Here is a 23022-nt window from a genome sequence, read left to right as displayed (position 1 = left end):
ACTTGTTTTTTTTTTATATTAAATTAGTCTGGTATATTCGAAGTTTGAATTATGGTTTTGTTCCAAATTTTGTTTGTGGTGTCTTTCATAGATGCCTATATCATGTATAAGGTATGGGTTTTCTCATTATTTACAGGTCATCATTGGCCCCTTATAAGTAATTGCATTGCTTACATCACTTAATTGAACTCTGATGGATAGTTTTCTCATTTATCATACCACATCTTATTTTCAGAATAATTATTATTCAAGGGCAATAACTTTTTATAGAAGTGGACTTACCATTTAGATTAAGATCACCTCAAAATGGTTTTTATCTTGAGAAATGTGAACTTTTAAAAATAAATGATACGAAATAGTAAACATGCATTATGTCCGTGAGGTACGAATGGTAGATGTATTTGGCCCATTGGGTACGAAATGGTTTTTATCGTGGATACGAAATGGTAAATGTTGGGTACGAAATGGCAATTTTGGGTACGAAATGACAGAGGTACGAAATGGTCAAGGGACGAAATAACTTGTTACCGTTTTGTTCACCCATGTTTGTCTGTTGGTCTTTTTCTTTCTAGCCTTGACGTTGTCAGTTTATTTTCGAATTATGAGTATGAACGTCCGTTTGGTATCTTTCGCTTCTCTCGTAGTAGATATCACCTTGTGAATTTTTGGCGTTATATATATTTTTTATTTACATTGTAACTTGTACAATTTATACAGGGACATATATACCCTGAGATTGGCAACTGTAACAGTGGTCAGCGAAATCTAATCCAATTCGCGCATCTCACCGAGACTTTAACGAGATCGCCATTTGTATTCTATCACGACAAGTACACCACCTCGCTTCAATTTTTATTTTACATCAAGCATTTCAAAACAGCATAATGTAAGTATATATTTCAATTTCGTATATGAATTACCTTGTTTTAGTCAGTTTGTAGTAGTTATTAGTTAAAATACTGCGACGATTAACGTTTTATTGCAGTATATAATAAGGGAAAAGACCCCTGTCTGTTTACACTTTATAACCCCAGGAGTAGATTACCTTAGCCGTATTTGGCACAACTTTTTGGAATTTTAGGTCCTCAATGCTCTTCAACTTTGTATTTATTTGGCTTTTTTAACTATTTTGATATGAGCGTCACTGATGAGTCTTATGTAGACGAAACGCGCGTCTGGCGTATAAAATTATAATCCTGGTACTTTTGATAACTATTATAAACTTTTCCGTCTTCAGAGAAACATTGTACCCAGCATATGCATTACTTTCCTATGACAAACTGGATTGGGATATAGGGGTTGTTTTTTCATATTTTCAACCACTTTGATGCAATTTACAATTAAAAATCAGTATTCTGGTTGTGGGCCATGTTTTTTTTGCTTCAATATCAAGACAGACCCCTGTCTGTTTACACTTTATAAACTTTTCCACCTTCAGAGAAATATTGTACCCAGCACATGCATTACTTTCCTATGACAAACTGGATTGGGATATAGCGGTTGTTTTTTTTCATATTTTCAACCACTTTGATGCAATTTACAATTAAAAATCAGTATTCTGGTTGTCGGCCATGTTTTTTTTTGGCTTCAATATCAAGATAGACCCCTGTCTGTTTACACTTTATAAACTTTTCCATCTTTAGAGAAATATTGTACCCAGCACATGCATTACTTTCCTATGACAAACTGAATTGGGATATAGCGGTTGTTTTTTTTTTCATATTTTCAACCACTTTGATGCAATTTACAATTAAAAATCAGTATTCTGGTTGTCGGCCATGTTAATTTTCTTCAATATAAAGACAGACCCCTGTCCATGGCTACAGTTTATAAACTTGTCCATCTTTAGTGAAAAATTGTACCCATCACATGATTTAATTTCACAAGACACTGGATTTGTGTATAAAAATAGTTTTTTTCATTATTTCCACCACTTTGATGACATTTACAATTATATATATATATTTACATTCAGTATCTGACCGCTTTTTTTTAACAGGATCCTGCATGTTATAAAAGAACAAAGATGTTGATCAAATTTACCTAACAGTGCAGCATACAAGAGATATAATATCATACAGGAATGTAGGACTCCCAAGTCTTTCTTATTGAAAATAAGACTCCCTGGCAAACAGGAACAACTATTAGTGATGACTTTATCCAAATGTGACGGCACTATCATGTAGTAGACTGATTACTACTATCAATGTGATACTTAACAATGGTTTTGTAAGAGAGAAAATTACATGTGGTTATCCTGACTGTAAAAACACCATACTATTGTAGTTCATATGCCAAACTTGATGTACATGTGTATGCGATTTTTTTGCAATTGATGGCGAGACCATTGAACTAAAAACAAATTCAAGACTCTGCATTCAATCTATTGAATTTGAAGCAGAAGTAATACAGTGGCAGTTGTGCAGATGGATAAAAAAGCAAATAAATATCTTGTGTTCAACTTCATTTGTCTTCTTTATGTTTACAAAGTATACATGTACATAGTTTTTACATGCATGTACATGTATAACAATATGGTGATGTAGTATGATTGCTAATGAGACAATGATTAAAATGTATGACTATCATTGGAAGGCCACTCTATAATATCTTTGTACATCATGAGAATGGACAATGCTACCCTTGTAGCATAAAGGTAGCATAATGTAAAAAAAGAGAAACTGTTCATTTATCTTACAACACCCCTGTGATATATCTTGACAGTACTAAATAGCAAAATATTTCGTTTCACAAATTCCTTCCTCTCCATGGAAAGTAACATATTTAATTGTTAACATGAAATGACAAAATGTGTAGAAAAAGAAGCAAGAAATGTTCACTCTACTACTGTACACTAGTCGCTCACATTGGTCACCATCTATGTTTGTTTCAGTCCTTTAACAAATTGTCAATGGTGCTTATTTATATTTATCTGTTTCAGTTTTACATGTCCTCATTCTGTGATCACTATTTCACCTCTCCTGTTTTGAAAAAATGTTTATGCTAATATTTTCTGCAATAAATTGAAAAGGCACAGATGCTATGACTAAACAGAAATGTGAGGTATATGTCATTGAGACAACAACCCAACGACAACAATATTCTTTGCACATCTATGAATGTTTAAGAATTCTTGTGAAGGTCAAAAGCACATAACATGTACTTATATATCCATAACCTGGTACATGTATGTACATATTAATGCATTCCGTCCTAAACATAAGTTGTGTGGAGAGACCAAGCAGTTTATATGTTTATAAAAAGGTGATATTAAAATGAATTACTGTATAACACATTCCGGGAATGAGACTATTTTATTTAAAACAGATGGCATCTGTTTTGAATAAAAGATATTGGTGGAAAAGGTTGAAACAGAAGCAGGAGATGTCAAGGGGCAATACAAAAAGTACAAGGTCGTGTAACACAGAGGAAAAAATAACAAATGAAAAGAAAATAACTGCACCGAAAATTACCTTGAACAACATAAACCCACAAAAGGTCAGATAAAACTTGTGCACAATTTTAAATCTTTCTAATTTCAAACTCAAGTTTCACTACCCGATAGGAAAGAGTAAAGTTAAGAATGTTGTAGTACTCCGGTGATCTATGAAACAAATTGAAAACATTAAAATTCTACAGTCATTTGACAGTTCAGCAGGGCATTTTTATGTACTTATGATACAAATTGTTTTTAATCAGAGTCTGTGATATTAAGTCTTAAAAAAAACTACAAATAATGACAGATTCATATTCAACATTTCATGGCAGCAAAAATAGTGATTTCGACAACACTATAATGTACGTGCATTTAGGGAAATCAAATTTATGCAAAGGTTCCAAAAATAAATTTATTCTAGTCAAATCGACAATTAAAAATTAAAATTAAATTAAAACAGATATAAAATCAGTTTCTCAGGATACAAAGTTCTACTGGCTACATATTTTTTATATATGAAAAAGTTGCTTCATTTCTTTTTTTGACATGTTAAACATGTTAAAAGACTTTTTGTTTTCCTGATTGAATACTATAGTATTGGCCAGTGCTTCTGTTAAAATAAAGTTCTGGTCATGGTTAAAATAATATGTCAGAATTTGTTTAGTTTTAAAAACAATTACCAAGTTGTAATCCATATAGAACTTCACCTCCGGCAAAATTCAGGTGATCGGAGGGCAATAAATTGCGTAATCGCACACCTGTGAATCAACAGTCACAACTCTAAGGGACTAATTACCGGAAAATCGGACACACATAATTTCACTGTGTAATTAAGGAGCAAACTATTGCAAAGATATGCGGTTAAGAAAAGTTTCTTGTAATAACAATTGATCATTACCAGATTTGAATTTTTAAATTATATGAAATGCAGAAAAAAATATTTTTCTCAATAAATACATAAAAATGAATATAACGATTTCAAGTAGTTTTTTTTTTAGAAAAGAAATTATAATATGATCTGAAATAATTTTCCCATTGCTTTTCTTGATTATCTATCGAGGTTATTCATCCCTGACTTGATTACATGTTCTAATATTTATCGACGAGAATCTCATCCCGGGCCGCGATCTTTTACGGGATTTCACGGAGTTGCCAATCTCTGTGTATATATGTTTCTGATTTATATAAACAAAAATGTTGTTTCTGTAAGCATATAACTAGAAAACTACACAGATTACATGTTTAAAACACGAATTACCTGATTAGTAAATAGTAGTAAACGAAGGAAATTTTTTCGATGAATGTATTTTATTGAGGTCATCATCAATTACCTGAATGAGTAATTCTTAAGACGTAATTTTATATTTTAAAAATAAAAAAATAACAGTCTAACATTTTACTTTGGTTATGTTCGTTGCCTTTTTTTACTTAAAGTATCCGTATTAGAATTTGTACTTTTTATCCACATGAACAATAATTTGAATTCTTGAAACCTATAATACTTTATCTATTTTATAAGGTTGTGTAGATAGTGAAGTAACTTGTTGGTTCCAGAAAAGTAGGAAGCAATTTGGCCCTTAAAGTTTAATAGTTGTATGTCTTGTACAATAACCACATTGAACAATTGTATTTGTCTGTTTGTCCATATTGTATTTACAAGTGTTGATTTGCCTTTTCAAATAAAAGGTTACATTACACCTTTTATAATTATTGTGAAACAAGTGAAAGGTTGTTTTAGTAATTTTAACGCGTCAAAGTGTATTTAGATCTCAAAGATGTGAAAATTTTATCCTTCAACTCTGAAAAATTTCTGCACGAATGATTTGGCAGCTCGTACTGTAAATTAGAAATAAGGTTTTTCACATTGAATGGCGATTTAAATGATGAATTTCACTTGTTATCATCAGTATGAATAAATCATTTTGTTTCGTATTTAGAATGTTTAATCGTGACAAAAACAAAAGGACATATCGACAAATTATTAAATCATAGCAACGAGCTTTGAAGGATAATGGCATTTATAACGTCATCTACTTTTAAATGTTCATCAGCATTTTCTCTGTCATGTTTATTTCCTTGTGTTGGTTGACTGCATAGGCTCATAATATATTTAGTTCTATAGTATTGATAATGTAATCCCGTTTTGCATTTTACATTTTTCACTACAAATTTCTAATGTTACAAGAAAATATATGTAGTGTAATTGGATAAAATATAGAAATGATTCTCTGAAATGAAAAAAGAGACGTTATTGCATGTTTTACTCAATGTGATGTCAATGTCGTCTTGGTCATTGAATAATGTTTGTAACAATGATGCCATTGACTGTCAAAATTCACAAATATCTAAACCAGGGGAGATAATTTACGGACAATGTTACCGCAACGCTGCACTTCGTAGATTACTGAAAGTCAGTTTTCTTACATGTCTTAAAGAATGTATGAAAACATCTACTTGCTTTAATGTCAGTTATAGACGTGGCTGGAAAATGTGTGATATAAATGGAAATCTAAACTCGGATGTAAAACTGGTACAGGAACACGGATGTTTTTCATCGAACATAAATTCATGGCCTACGGTAAATATTTACAAAGCATTTCACTGATTAGTCCACACAACAGAAAAAAAGATAAATATTTTTTTTTATCTTTCTGATTACAAGCAACCAGGTAACTCAAATCAATACAGTACACCTTTGAAAACTATAGTTTCTGTTTAAAGATAACAACGGTCAACATTGCACCTGCAGCATCTGGCTTGAAGATAATTTAGTTTGTCACTGCAACAGCCATTCATCCGATCAACAAAGATAATGTTAAAAGAGTTCCTATTGTCTGAAATGCATGTATAAAAAAAACAAGACGTTAATATAAATCAATTAACATGACTGCAAACTTACAAACAAAAGGTAAAGAGTATCGAATCAATTTACTTTGAACAATAGGTTGGTTTTTTCCTATGGAGTATCGCGTAAACATGGTATATTATGGAAACTTGACCTGCTGTTAATACTAAGTAACCTCTTTAGCCTATTGTTTCACATTTTCTTTATGTTTGTCGAGCAACTGATATACAATATTGGCTGAAGACTGATTTGAGTCCGGCAAGTGCAATATACGGGAGTTTTAATGCTACCTTTGGGCGCAACAGTGTCATGGCCCAATAAAAACAACTTGGAAATACTGATTTTTTTAAAGAAGAAGTTTATGCTTAATCCATTGGAAAAACAATTATAACAATGAAACTTCAAACCACATTGATAACGATATTTGAATACACGGAAGTGTAAATTTTTATGTTCACTTGCACAAGCTGGACATGAATATGTCTTGCTCCTTTACGAATCTGAATTTGTCTGTAATAACATTTCCAGCAAAATACCTTTGTCTATCCATATTTTTATTCATACTTTGAAACAAAATTGTACAATTCGCTACATGCATTACTATTATATTTGTCTCACAGACAAACATCATTTCTTCCAATTAATTTTGTATCAGAAATCAAGGGGCATCTTCATTATTTGTCATTTTCAATCATTCCCAATTTGAACTTGATTACATCTAAAAAAAAACGGGCAAAATTACTAGCTTTATTATTCCTAATTTTGAATTAATAAACATGATATATTAAAAGGGCGCCAATGGTAAAAAATATTTTTTTTAATTTGCAATCAAGTTAATCAACTGTGGATTCGTTTATTTTCGTGGGTACCAATTTTCGTGGATTGAGGAAAACGTGCATTTCTTTGGATTTTTGATTTCGTTGTTTTGCAAATCTCTGCATACAAAGCCTATATAAAAAAAGATTTTAAGTTGTTGTACATTTGAATCCATGGTTCGTCTGTGCCCACGAAACTAACGAATAAATCCACAAGACATTTTTTGATAAAGCGATTCCTCCTACATGTGCATCAACTCTCATACATGCAAATTCAGACCTAGTAAGACAAAATGCAATTCATTGGCGTCAGTAAACTAACGTTCCTGTCAGGATTTTGGCATTGCAAGTGCCTTTAAGAAAAAACAAATTGGGAAGAACACGAAATAAGAAGAAGGGCTTGTTTTGACACTTTTAATTATTTATTCATTTCAGGCACTAATAGGCAAATGTGCAAGACACAATTGTGCAGAAGGCCACAAATGTGTTTTGATAGAAGATAGAACAACATGTGAACTGGCATGTAAGTTTAAAAACAGTTAAAAAAATAAGGAAGACAGAGATCTATATAATTATACACAAATGCATGGTTTCTGTGCATTATGAAAGAGGGGCGAAAGATACCAGAGGGACAGTCAATGTGTGATGTTCATTATGTGATGTTTATTTGTTTTCTAAGGTGAATGATATCTAATATGTTTCACCTTGATATGACTGGTATTACCTGGAGGGGAAAATACAAATATCAAGTACAAATATACTAAAAGCACAAAGGTTGCTGCTTCCAATATAGAATTATACATATATACTTGTGGACTAATACACCACTTTACAAGATGAAAATAAATAGTAGCAATATATGTCAATTTTGCAAAGAAGACCAAGAGACTATAGCACATCATATTGTCTCCTGTACCTGGCATGAACTAAACAACTGCATTTTTAAACTGACAAATATTAAACTACCTTTGTGAATATTAAGATTATTCTACTTAGTAACTTCGAAAATATCAACTTTAATTTGGTTACCAGTTAGATTTTTTTGCTTTCAAAATACTATATTTATCTAACAAAATGACAAGAAATATTGCAAAATGTATATGCTTTTAAAAAATATTTATAGGAACACATGAACTTAAAGAAGTACATTTCATTCAAAAACCTCTCGTAAGAAGAATTTAACAAATACTGATTCCCTTGATTCCGATTATAGGCTTACTAATAAATGTATGTTTTGGTCGATCAATCTAAACACCACAGTTAGATATTCAAAATCGAATCAAGATTCCCTCTTTATGATATATGTATGCATGTTTAACCTTATTTTTACCATTATATATCCTTATATTGATACTTCCTTGCTGTGAATATGGCACTCTGTATACCTTTGTTCATACATGTTGTGCTAGTCTATTTGTGACAATAAAGTTGGTAAATTAATTTTAAAAAATGAATTTTAGATTGTATCGGAAATCCTAATGTCCCGAATGCTCTATTGAATGAACCATTTGGACTTTCAAGAGACCTGGGCCACGGCATGATGTATAAGTGTAAGAAGGGAATGAAAATATCTGGGAAACCTTTTGCTGTCTGTCGAGAAACAGGACAATGGAAATCTATGTTTATCTGTGGTAAGGCATTTACACAGTGTAAATGTATACTCTGTAAATTAAGCTGATATTATTTTACCAATATTTCAGTCTAAACAACTGATCCAGAAAAGACAATTATAAGTAGCAAACAAAAATAGCATGACACCAACAACATTGACATAATGTATTTTGGATAAGGAGGGAGGGCAAACAAATTGTTCTGTCACCAAATATCTGTGAAAATGTATGAACGAAAATACCAAACTACAATTTAATCCAAAAAGGGGGAGGTCCATAACACCTGACAAAATCAGATGTCATCGTTTGGTCGTCGACAGAAATGGAGTTACGATACCAAAGGTGATAGAAATGCAGGTTCAAGGAGGTCAATCTAATCCTGCAGAGCTTATTCTGTAATTGCTTTTGTTATTTAAGAAATGACTGTAATACTTATTTTATTTTAAGGTTGTTTTAAAGTGTGCACCACATTATTGATGTTATTTCGAATAGACAGAAAAAATATTACAGTCATTCCTATAATTTAATTTTCAATTTTATTTTAAGCCGGATTAAATTATGAAAAATGTTGATGACGTCACGGTCACATGACCAAAATAATGTATATGAGCTGATAGACAAAACATTGTAAGCCAATCAGAAGACGCGTTACATCCAAAATTAAATTATATGGATTTGTCTGGTATACTGATAACTATCAAAAAAGTAGATACCTGTAATGTGTAAAATATAGTAAATATATTCAGGGCAAAACATTAAATGAACTTGTTATATGTATTATGCCAGAATGAAAATTCAGTTAAGGTATTGTATTATATTTTTTTTTCTTCTCAGAAATACAATGTGAGAACGGATGGATAGAATTTGCTGGCCATTGTTATAACATCGGACCTGATAAAAAAAACGTGGGACGATTCTGAGGTAAGTGGCTTATGGTAGAAAATTTTACACTAATTTGAGCAACGATAATATGAACAATAAATAGCCCTACTGTAAAAATTACGTTGAGGAATTAGATTTCAAGCTATGCAAGTTGTATTAATCGGCGAAACTAAATGAAATTTCAGCAAGGTGTAAATTAATTCCGATTTTGATCACCTTTGTGTTCTTCACATTTGTCATACCTACAACACGCTTATTAACGTATTAATTGGTTGATTGATTCATTGACTTGTGTTTATACTACACTTGAAGAACTTTTGGCTACTTCTTTGTGCTCAATTTTTATTGGTGAAAGAAGCCGAATTGCCTGGAAAAAATCTGAAAAACTGACAATCCTTGCATTTATTACAGTTAATAAATTTGAAACAAGTGTTTCTTAGTCCAAAGATGGACAACTGTCTGTTTTCAAGAAATTTGGAACCAAATGATACCACCCACCACCGCCACACACATACACCAACATTAAATGGTCGGTTTAATAATTTTCTCTACGAAACTGATTATTTCAAGGTGGCATGGTAGTACTTATTGGGTCATAGGGATAATCATAGCCTATAAAAAATGTCCACCACGTTCTTTCAATGAGCAGCACTTATTTACACAGTTAACTGAAATACTTTTATTATGATATTCAAAAACGAATTTGAATATGTATCTGTATTAGCCCCAGTAGTGTTTCTATGTATTTTATCATGCACTGAATACAACATAAAAACATAAAAAAAACATATACACCTGGTTCACCCCATAGCTTGGGCAAACTATCGCTCATTAGAACCTGTTTTTCAGAGTGCTCTGATACATTGACCTAACTAATGTACATAAAAACCAACACATTTTTGGAGGGTAAATACTACCGTGCTACCTTCAAGGCCAAAATACTTTGAAACAGGTCTCATAACATTTGTAATTATTTAAGGAGGTGACAATCGTGCATTATTTTTAATGATACTATTGTTGTGTATGTACTCTTTTTACGTTTTTGTAACAAGTGAAGATAGTTTTATATGAAATTATCTGATTTTTATTCAATCATTGGCAAATTAGAAATGCGTTTTTTTTTTCTTTTCTCAATCGAATACATGTGCTGCCTATGAAAATCATAATACGTTTAACGTGTTTAGCAGGCGTTTCAGTATTTGTTATGAATAATAACTATTGATATAAAACTTTTTAAAATATAATAAAAAGATTTTCAAAACAGTACACCAAATACATACTAATACATTTGCTCTTTTCGCTACTTCTGAATCGTTAATGGAATTTGTATTCCTGCTTGGGGATACAACATGTACAAAATAATATCTTATTACAGGCAGGGTCAGCTAGGGAATGGCATAATAAACTATTGATTTATAATGACTTTACACATATATACATGTTTTGACCCATTTGTAGTGAACTCGTTCGATCAGGAATGTGTAGGTTTTTAAGGTTATCATCATCAACTAGAAAAAGGTTCCGTACGGCTCTGATCCATATATAATTCTTTGTTTAATGATCAAGATTTCAAGATATATATTCCATATAACAAAAAGGGCTGTTGTGTCTACGAAAACCCTCAATTATTAAACATGTTTTGATTCCGGTAACTGACATGTAACCTGGATTTTAGTTTGTAACCCAGATTTGTTTTTTTCTCAAATGATTTATAACTTTTGAACACCGGTATACTACCGTTGCCTTTTTGTATCATGCTTCTGATTTCTTAGGGATATAAGGCGTACTAAAGTTTTGGAGATGGTCGTTACTGTACGCTGATGTGTTCACGTCTACTGGTGCGTGCATATCTCGCTGTGTTGAATGCCCATTGGTGGTCTTCGCCTGTTTTCTGCTCTTTGGTCGGGTTGTTGTCTCTTTGACACATTCCCCATTTCCATTTTCAATTTTAAAAATGGCCTTGAAATGGCTTTACATTTCCTTATCCTAACATTTACTACAACACAAAGGTTACCTTGAACAATGATGAACACATCAAATCCTTACAGCAACAGCATATTATATTATGCTTTTTAATTGAAACTTGACGTGCACTGCTGAAAGAGGCTACACATAACTAAAGTCTTAAGATGAAAAATGTAGGAATATTTGTTTTTATTTTTCTACTGTAGCCGAATCATATGGGGACGAGGTCCCCTATTACAGTAGAAAATTCAATAAAAAAACAAAAATCGGGAAAATTTCCAGAATTTTTCATTGTACTAATGAACTCAAAATCGTTCAATTTTTTTTTGTCGTGTTTTTGAATTTCCGGTTCGGCGCAGAAATCTACTTCCGTTTCCGGTCTTGTTTACATGAGACTTTGATTAAAATGTATTTGTATCAGTCTAAGAAAGGAACTAATACTAATTCATTTAAAAAAAATGTTTGTTATTAAAAAAAAAACGTTACCTGATGACAACGTTTCTTTGTTTACATTGAATATGACGTCATAACTTAAATAACGTCACAACTAAAATCCCTAACAACAGAACCAAAATCGGAAACGTTACAGTGTTTCTGTTTCTCTTTTTAACATTGTTGATTTAAAAAAAAAATCATAGACTTCGTCCCCATCCACAGGTTATTCCTGCCTCATATTATGGGGACGAAGTCCCCTATTACAGTAGAAAATTCAATAAAAAAAAAAAAAAAAAAAATTGGGAAAATTTCCCGAATTTTTCATTGTACTAATGAACTCAAAATCGTTCAATTTTTTTTGTCGTGTTTTTGAATTTCCGGATCGGTCCAGAAATCTACTTCCGTTTCCGGTCTTGTTTACATGAGACTTTGAATACAAAGTATATTTATCAGTCTAAGAAAGGAACTAGTACTAATTCATTTAAAAAAAAATGTTTGTTATTAAAAAAAACGTTACCTGATGACAGCGTTTCTTTGTTTACATTGAATATGACGTAATAACTTAAATAACGTCACAACTAAAATCCCTATCAACAGAACCAAAATCGGAAACGTTACGGTATTTTCGTTTCTCTTTTAAAATGGTTGATTTAAAAAAAAATCATACTTCGTCCCTATTCACAGGTATTTCCTGCCTCATATTAGAGAATACAATTACTGTTTTATGCTTTGGTCATGATTTCAAATTTTTCAAAGCAGAATTTTTACTAAAAATAATTTGTATGATTCCAACGATATCAAAATAACTTAATTCATAAATATGCCAGAAAAGAGAATATATTAGTATATCTGTAACCAACATATATAATTGAATTCAAAACTGACCTTTGGAGATAATCATTAATATGAGGCAGGTATTACCTGTAAATGGGGACGAAGTCTGTATGAATAATTTTTTTTGTAACCTGTAAATATTTGTTAAAAATTAGAAACGGAAATACTGTAACGTTTTCGATTTTGGTTCTGTTGTTATGGATTTTAGTTGTGACGTTATTTAAGTTATTTAACGCTATCATCAGGTAACGTTTTTTCATATCAAGGAATTATTAAAAATGAAATTGGTATTGCGTTCCTTCCTATTTTATACTAGACTGATATACATAAATATAGATTACTCAAAGTTTCATACAAACGAGACCGGAAAAAGGAAGTACATTGTAGATATCTGTGCAGAATCGGGAATTCAAAACATGACATCCAAAAAATTGAACGATTTTGAGTTAATTAGTACAATGAAAATTTCGGGTAAATTTTCCACATTTTAAAAAAATTTATTTATTGATTTTTCTACTGTTATTGGGGACTTCGTCCCCATATTACAGAGATCTTCCCATTGTTTTTAAGAAAGTGTTGATGCATCCTTCTACATGAAAAGTAATTTTGTATTTTGTCTCAATGAAGGTATTAGCACATTTCATAATCTATTTTGAACGTTACCAAACACATTTACCGTACACATTTCCACTACGTTTTTTCTTATAGCAATGCACCGTTCTCCAGGCCAATTGATATTTTCGATTAGAGCAACTGATCAATTGTTAATTTATCTTAAATTGAATATGTACATGCTTAAATTACTAGCCTATTCATACATTTACGGGTATCTTTACAATTCTTACCAAATATGATACCACTATCGTAATATTTTAATAACGCGTCTTTCGTTGATTTCTATTTTTTTTATTACAATGATTCATCTGTGTATAACATATACATGATATAGTGCTTTTATTAAAAGAATTATACAATATTATAAAAAAAAAATCATAATTTTAAGACTGAAAACGTCCTTCATCATGATGTGCTGTGCATGTACCTTTAGTTATGCATACACATTTACTTAAATGATTTTGGACGATCTCTTGTGTAATACGTAAAATATAGTGCAAGTGTAAACTTTGATGTGGCAATATTGATAAATAAATGACAGACATATTGATTGGACTTTATCGTTTCAGAATGATTGCCAGAGGAAAGGTTCTCACTTGGTTAAAATAGTGGATGCATCTGAAAATCTCTGGCTGCAACATGTTATGATTGGTGAGTATACACCCGTAACGATCGATGTATAACTTTGTATATTGTATGTCTGTTTTAGAAGAGTGTGTGTAAACGTCTGGATAACTTTTGGATATTTTATTCCTTGAACTGCTGTTGCATTCTTTAATTCATATTACAATTGATCGTGACTGTTTATATTTCTTTATTATTTACCGTAGTCCTTTGTTATATTTTCAATCATGGCGGTTAATAAGGATAATAGATCAACAAGTAATTCATACTCTCTGGAAATCATGAAAATACATGTTGGTTTACTTAATTGCCCATGCTTCGGATGAAGCGATCTCGAGAACATAACAAGAATAATGTTTATTCATATATTTATTTATTTCAATTAGAGGAACCGCAATAATCAGACGATTGGCAGATTCAGTCTTGTACATTAGTTGGAGACATAGTGTTGCTGATCAATTTTGCTGGTTACGGGTTCAATTATAATTTTCAAGATAATAGGAAAATACAAAGAAACAAATAAAACAAGCATGATTTACAACACCAAACGTCAACGTCTGAATTGTGGGCGCACGATATAGATATAAGAAGATGTGGTATAAGTGCCAATGAGAAAAACCTCCATCCAAGTCACAATTTGTAAAAGTAAACCATTAAAGGTCAAAGTACGGTCTTCAACACGGAGCCTTGTTATATAATGTATGCATGTTTAATACTGGCTGACTTTGGTCAAACCTTATATCATCGGAACAAATAGTGATACACTGGTGCAAATCCAGTTAATAAACACCATGATTTAACTAATAATCACAAGAAGTAGTACAGACAGTTTTTATTACGGAACTATGTGATTTCTAATGCATCAAATCTTTGCAGCTCATTGTTTTTAGAAAAATCAATATATGTTATCTTTTTCAGAGAAAAACATTGATAAACTGAGAATTGGTGCACATGATATTATCCAAGAAGGAACATGGCGATGGATTTATGATGACACAATTGTAGATTTCACGAACTGGGGCTATAACCAGCCTAATAATTATAAAAATCAGGATTGTGCAGAATTGTTCAAATCTGATTCGTACCGATGGAACGATGGTTCTTGCACATCGTTGTTGCAATATGTATGTGAGAAGTAGATTGAAGCTTGACATTAATTAACATAATCAGATGTATGTTATCTTGTTCTTGCTTAGGACACTACCTACATTTTCAATCCATAATATAGATAATATCTTGACTATCAAAGTCACATTATTAAGAACGTATTAAGGTTTTAATACATCATTAGCTTTCATTTTTAACCGGTTGAGTGTCCCAAAATGAAAACTGTACTTTAGCTAGAAAGTTAAAGACAGAAAAATTCTAAGACGGAAAATTGCAAGACTTATCTTTTTGTGCATCTCAATATTTGTAATTATGTTCAGGGTACGAAATAACGGGTCATGTCAACATAAAAAGAACCCGTCAAAGTGTATGACCCGGTTTCTTCCAAAAATCTATCAAAGCATGATCCGGTTTTGTCAGAGAAAACGGGGTCCTTCTATTTTGACTAAGTCTATTTTTTCGTTCCATTCAAATATATACAAACATTGAGACGCTTTAAATGACTTGTTTCGCAATTTCAATGTTGATATCTTCTTTCCATACATTTATTTTTGTACAATGTGCACAATTTAATGAGAATGAAACACAATAGGCAAAGTACACTTTTTTCTTCATTTTGACTTGCCTTTTTACTTATTTCTCCGTTACTCTAGAAGAGTAGAAGAAACTACTACTTATAAATATTAATTCTACTGTTTAGTATATGTATGGTGGTATTCATTTGATGTGGCTCTGTATTTATGCATCCCGTTATTGTGTTATTGTTCTATGATGATTTTTGAATTCTTGTCTTTCATTTTTGCTAGTGTGCTTTGTCTATTTGCCTTTTTGTGTTTCGTGACTCTGTACTTATAAATACCGTTATTGTGTTATTGTGATACGATAAATTTTTTTGTGTTTTTTGTTACATATTTGTTTGTCTTAATAGTGATTAAGATTATAACACATTGTTGACTGCTGTACCCCTATTTTAAAAAAAAAATATTTTTACCTATTATGTCTGTTTGATTTGTTCACAAAGTAGGTTAGAAAAGGCCCTAACATTTCCCCTTTTTTGGCTTAAATTTCAAATTAGTTTTTATTGACCAATATCACGATGAATCAAAACTAATACAGTGACTAGATAGAGGAAAAGCCTTTTCTTGAAAATTTACGTACCTACGTTTATTTCCTGATGTCTATAATAGTACTCATTTTGGTTTCCACGAAAAAATCAATGAAAATGGGCAACTTTACATTGATTATTGGACAATGTCAAATTTTGCCAAAATCTCTTATCTTGACTTATTTGGTATGTAAAAATCAACGCTTTAGAATAAAACTTTGACACAGATAGATCTATTTAACTTTCCCACATGTTTTTAAATCAACTTAAAATAATGTTATCTTGTAACAATAAACTTTATAATCGGGGTGAAATTCTATTTCTTACTAAAAAGAAATTAAAGAATACATGGAATTTTTTTTGAAATATGAATAATAAAGATTGATTTTATAGAATGTATTGAGATGTAAATTACAAAGTACTCAGTCATGTAGTTTGCGAGTGAATGAGACATGACCAATTTGCAAAGCATACTTCAAAATGAAACCAACAGAAGTCAGGAGTCCGTGACCTTTCCTATTATTTAGTGGTTATCGTTTGAAGCCGTCTATTAAAGATTTTTTCCTGTAATCAGGTGCTTTTTTTTAAGGTTAAAATTGTTCCCCATTTTGCATGCAGGTGCCTACATGTAATATAGTTGATTGCTTTATATGGGTATAACTTATTGCTGGAGGTCGCACGTTGTCTACAAAAAAAAGTCACAAATGACGGTCGAATAAAACAAAATTAAAAGGTCAAACAAAGCACGAAGGTGAAGTGCATTGAGGACCCTAAATTCCGAAAGATTTTGCCAAATATAGCTAAGTTAATCTATTCCTTGGGTAGAGAATGAGAGGCAAAATATTATTTTAAAAGTCAAAAATAAACTGACAAGGTCATGTATAAAAAAGGAAAAAAAATCAAATGACAAACAACAGTAAACAAGAAGCGTGTTTCGTTAACAAAAAACTATAATCAAATACGAAGTTGGAGAGCTTCAACAGTGGTATACGACTTTTGCCTTTATTTAGATAACAGCAATTCTAAATATAAAAGTAATTTGCAATGAGACAACTCTCTACGTAAGACCAAGTTACACAGAAATGAAGAACTATAAGTCATTGTATGTCCGTCAACAATCAGCAAAGCTAACGACTTAGGCAATGTGCAAGTTTACTCTTATGATTCATCATTTCATACACAGTAAACATATTTGTCGTAGATGCATGATTTTTTTATTAGTTGTTAGTGGCTTTGAACTAGCTGTCAGATAACTGCGAGTACTCTCAGATCTGTGTCTTTTTGTGTCGGGATATATAAGTACCCGGCCACGTCCACTTATATTTTTGTCCATCTATTGAGTTTAGCCTTTTTCAACTGATTTTTATAGTTCGTTCTTATGTTGTACTGTTATACCACTGTCCCAGGTTAGGGGGAGGGTTGGGATCCCGCTAACATGTTAAACCCCGTCACATTATTTATGTATGTGACTGTCTCAAGTCAGGAACCTGTATATTCAGTGGTTGTCGTTTGTTTATGTGTTACATATTTGTTTTTCGTTCATATTTTTACATAAATAATGTCTGTGTCATTTTGGTCGTTTGTGGATAGTTGTCTCAAAGGCAATCATACCACATCTTCTTTTTTACATAGTAAAGCAATGATATTTATTCTCCACATAACATCGATGACTACTTGGCTGGTAATACCCTCGGATGTGCATATATCCCAGTGAACTTGAGATTAAAGATACAACATATAAGAAAACAATCTGCTTCATGATACAATCCTAAATATGGACTTCGATAAGCAATTCAAAACTAGAATCCATGACTCTTGTGTTGATTATAATTTTTAAACGGCATATATCACAGCAGTTACATACCCTCTGATCAGTCGTTTGGCTTTTATAGATCTCACTAAAATCGTTCCGTTTGTGCATGTTTACACTAACACTATACGAACGTCAATGTCAGGCGTGTGCTCCATACTCAAATACTAATGCAACATAGTCATAAAGATGAACAAATGAGATCGACCCGACACATGTTTTACAGTCACTATCACTAATTGGTTAACCGATAAAAAGACACACCATACGGTGACCTATAGTTGTTAATTTCTGTGTCTTGTGGAGAGTTGTCTCATTTTAAATCATACCACATCTTCTTTTTCACATCTAATTGTTTTTGTAAAGACATATCTTATTTGTTGTGTTGTTGTAAATTTACATATAATTGCTACGTTGCATTACGTATTTAGCAATGAATGTAGAATATTGATATCATGTCAAATCTTTTTGTATCGTTTTAATGTATTATGAAAGCCGTATATTGACACCAAGATGTCGTGGTTCTCTTTTGTTTGGGGGGGGGGGGGGGCGGGTTTCTTGTGTCGTTCATTGTATCTTGTATTTGCATTAGCTATCTTAATTTCAATATCGTGCATGACTTCAACTATGATTTTGGATTTGGATTTTAAGATCGAGTTCATACGCATGTGATATAAACCTTGAGTACATCCATGTTGAGATGAAATTATAGCACCGTAGTTTATAATGAGCACTCTACCGGAAGACATGTCACTCCATACGGATGCATTAGTCAGAACCTAATACTATATATATATATATATATACGAATGAAAAAATAAAACAATACATTATTACTTATGTAAGGTAAAACATAACTGTATGCATGCCTATTGATATTGTATTCAGTTTATTTAAAGGACAGAGTCCCCAAAGTGAAATTTCGATTGGAAATGAACTTTCCCTATCTTTGATGTAAATGTAATTCATTTATGCATTTATTTCATAGATATATTTTCTATTAAAAAACATGTCATATTCTTCCTTTACAAAAGTATATTGATTCGTTCAGATAAAACATATCATAACTAAATTATTGAAAATATGTATCGACATTTAACTATAATAGCAAATTGTCAAATCGTGACTAAAGCATAAGAACATATCGGCAAAACGTATCTGTCAAATGAATTTGAAGACGGTTTTATAGACGTTAAGTGTCAAGTGGCTGTTATTTTGTTAATCAGAAACATTAACCAAACCTTATTTGTAAAAGAACAAAAACAACTGGTGTTATTGACAGGATACTTGTTGATAAGGTATTTTAACACGATAAGGCACAAAGAAAACGAAAGACATGTCAATCAATACGAATACATAAGTTTCAGCGTAAAACTTTTTGAGATATATATACTTCCGGTAATGGCGGCACCCAACGCTTTTTGGTGGTAACACAAAATATGACTTATTTCTTCTTATAAGCTAATACACGCCATATAAAGTATTAATTCAAGATTCAAGATATGTTCATTCACAATATCAACAACAAACTTATTTACTTTTCAATGTACCTTACAAAAAGTGTAATATACAAAACATTACCATCAGCATGCGTTCTGGATAAACTGAAATTGCCAACGGCAAAAAAAGTTACCTTAGTTTGAAGACATAGACACAGATGTTTATGAGCCAAAGGTCAGAATGGTTGGCCTCAGGCAATTTACGATAGAGTCCGATATTGGATAACGGCATTACATGCAATATCCGTTTGAATGATTTTACACTACTCGTTTTGGAACGCTTTATAGCTAACTGTTCGGTGTAAGCCAAGGCTCTGTTTTGAAGACCGTACTTTGACCTATAAAGGTTTACTCATATATATTTTGATTGGGATGGAGAGTTGTCTAATTGGCAGTCATGCCATACCACACCTTCTTATATCTACTATATGGGTATGACTAACCTTACAATAAAGACAAATATCGACGTTTGATGACAGAAGCTTCAAAGATAAATCTTTACGCCATACAGCATCAAACGCTATACACAGGTCAATGAACATGATAAAGTGTCGCTTACCAAGATGTATGGATTTATTTATTGAATTTGAACAAACAAACTGTCAGATGTCCTCATTTTAGATCAAAAGCAAAATGAAATTCACTCAATTTATCTTCCATATAAAGCATTACCCTATAACTAAATCTTTTTACTACACCATCTAAAAGTGAAAAACCTCAAAAATTATGTCGGTGAAGTGGATCACCACAATTAATTTAAGGAACTATATATGAGTTAAGCAAAGTTTAAGAATAAAATCCTGCTAAAAATGTTAAATTAAAGGTGTACTTAAAGACTAAACAATAACAGGACAACTTTTTTTATTTATTCATTTAATACGAGATCAGGACCACATGATTTGCCAACTTTCAGAGACTTAATAACTTGTTTTACTTCTGTTATTGTTATATGTTCATTGGTTATATCGATATTTTGGTAATTATTCATATACTATAGAACATTTTACATCTCCTTTATATCTGTTGTATTTACAGGTTCTTTCCAGTCGCCCTGATATAGTGTTTCATTACAATTTTTGGTTGAAAATTATCCTTGCTAAATGTATTGATGTTAGTATGGATATAACTATTAGCTTCTTTCAAAACTTTCCAATTTTTAATTCAAGATTTAAATAAAAATCTTCATTCAAAAGTATTGAAATCTTTCTTTTTCTGCTTCAAATCTTGGGCTATTATACAATTATTTCGAAATATTTTATTAAATGGATTTCAATTGTTTCCCCAAGAAAATTTATTTTTGATTTAAAAGCTCCAATTTAACTGTCATATCAAAGTATTTTTTAATTTTCGTTATTTCCTGATAATGAATTGGGCCTAGATCTACTCTTATCGGGATAAGTTGAACTCACATCCAACTGTAGATAGATACAAAGTATGAACATGACAAAACTATCAGCGATACAAGACAGGTGAGTTTTTCGAGAAGCCTCTTGTTTACCGCTGCCTATTCAAATGTGTAAGAAACTTTCAAAAGAGGAACGAAAGATACCAGAGGGACAGTCAAACTCATCAATCGAAAATAAACTGACAACGTCATGGCTAAAAATAAAAAAGACAAACAGACAAACAAAAGTACACATGACACAACATAGAAAACTAAAGAATAAGCAACACGAACCCCACCAAAGACTAGTGGTGATCTCGGATGAGCAGATCCTGCACAACATGTGGCACCCGTCGTGTCAACTGTCATCATTATCCACCATTGCCAATACAAAGAAAGCAGTACAAGCATTGTGTATTTTGCGCGACATAACAATGATTGAGTCTTCCTATTTGCATCAGTTATCTTGTGGAAAGAATTTGTCCTATGTTAAGAATTGTCTCTTTTTATTCATATTGACGATACATAATATCTGGATAGATTTAGCAGTTATAACAGGTAGGATTTATCAAACAAACAAGACACATGTAAGTTTACTTAAATGGTATAAACATGTACACATATGGTCTATAATAAATACTCAGACTACCTGTATGCAGCATCAAGAAACAAATAGATAGAATAGATAACATAACATAACATAAGCAAAATGAAACAGAAGGACAAACAACAGTGTACCAAACATTGCACTTTACTAGCATGTAAGAACACAAATACAGCTTAAAACTATGATTCTCCGTACTGACAAGATTTTTTGTCTCCAACTGAAGACCCCAGTGTTGTAACTCGTATTGAATCCGTTGAAATCATTTCTCTCGAACTTGAAACAAAGATGGTATAAACCATGTCGAATCCGAAGTGTTATGATTGAATATACAAAATTCAAGAAAATACCGAAATAGATATTGTTTCTTTTTTTACTATTCTCTGGACGCTCAAACCCCCACATTTGAAGGTCAATAATGTATAAATACATGAATACGTTAGATTACCGACTTAGAGAATTAGCAATATGAATTATTAAATAAATGCAGATAATTGATTAAGTTATAAAGCAAGACAAATTATGTCTGCATATCGTTAAAATATGTAAACTTCCTATCTATCTCTCACATATGTATCGCAACAACGATGTGCAAGAACGATCATTCCATTTGTACGAAAGACGTTTCGCCATGTCTGCACAATTCTCGTTTCCATTATGATTATTAGGCTCTTCTTTACTCCAGTTCGTGAATTCTACAGTTGTCTTATCATAAATCCATCGCCAAGTTCCTTCTTGATCAATATCATTTGCACCAATCCACGTGATGTTTATGTTGTTATCTGAAAAATAACATAAAATGGACTTTTTGAATAATGCTCTACAATGATTCATATACTAAAAAAACTTTCAAACATTATAACAAGAACTGCGTGTTCAACTAGTTTGTATATAAATCTGTGTTGTTTTTATAGCGAGAATATTAGGTCCGAGTACAACGTTATTTCGTAGTACTTTAGACAAGAAATGAAAATTAAAAAAATCCCACCTGCGCTTTTTCAATTTTATTTTTACAGTGTGTTGTACTACTCTTGAGACAATTTATCTACATTATAGAAAACGTCATCAGCTTTAACTCTTAAAATCTTTTTACATCTTTAAAGTGCTAATTTTAACCTTTTTCAGCAGACCAAATCACTTCTTTACTTTAAAATGCATGACACAATTGTTTTTTTCAGTGTCATTTCACCCTCTACTTTGCTATGTGAGGCATAAAACAGGGAGAAATAAATTTGGCAGAGGTATAAAAAAAATGGCATGTAACACACTGTCCTAATTAAAGACTATATTCATGGACAACTAAAATCAATGAATGATAACTATGTACTCGGATCATCTGTCGTCAGCTAAGCACACGACCTTCAAAAATTAGCAAAGATGAGACTATTAAGTAACAGTTAAAGACACTGGAATTACAAACTGTTAACACATTGAAAAGAGTAACCTAACAGC

General features: G+C 31.7%; 1 protein-coding gene and 1 long non-coding RNA gene across 2 annotated transcripts; both read left to right on the top strand.

Moving 5' to 3' along the window:
- Positions 1–761: 761 nt before the first annotated feature.
- On the top strand, positions 762–3454 carry LOC139494837 (uncharacterized). The gene is made up of 2 exons (XR_011657176.1): positions 762–886; positions 2000–3454. It is a non-coding gene; the product is annotated as an uncharacterized lncRNA (long non-coding RNA).
- A 2215-nt stretch (positions 3455–5669) lies between these two features.
- On the top strand, positions 5670–15200 carry LOC139494251 (lectin BRA-3-like). Its single transcript, XM_071282420.1, has 3 exons — positions 5670–6014; positions 14007–14088; positions 14980–15200. The coding sequence occupies exons 1-3, from the start codon at positions 5670–5672 to the stop codon at positions 15198–15200; spliced, it is 648 nt and encodes a 215-aa protein (XP_071138521.1).
- Positions 15201–23022: the final 7822 nt, after the last annotated feature.

This window comes from Mytilus edulis, chromosome 11 (genome assembly GCF_963676685.1).
Source record: "Mytilus edulis chromosome 11, xbMytEdul2.2, whole genome shotgun sequence".
NCBI classification, from domain to species: Eukaryota; Metazoa; Mollusca; class Bivalvia; order Mytilida; family Mytilidae; genus Mytilus; species Mytilus edulis.
The sequence above is the reverse complement of the archived record's forward strand: the minus strand, read 5'-3'. Positions and strand labels throughout refer to the sequence as shown.

Coding starts and splice junctions, on each gene's coding strand:
- LOC139494251 (XM_071282420.1), top strand. CDS start 5,670: ATGAAAAAAGAGACGTTATTGCATGTTTTACTCAATGTGATGTCAATG. Junction 6,015..14,006: donor ACATAAATTCATGGCCTACG/GTAAATATTTAC, acceptor TTATCGTTTCAG/AATGATTGCCAGAGGAAAGG. Junction 14,089..14,979: donor GCTGCAACATGTTATGATTG/GTGAGTATACAC, acceptor TATCTTTTTCAG/AGAAAAACATTGATAAACTG.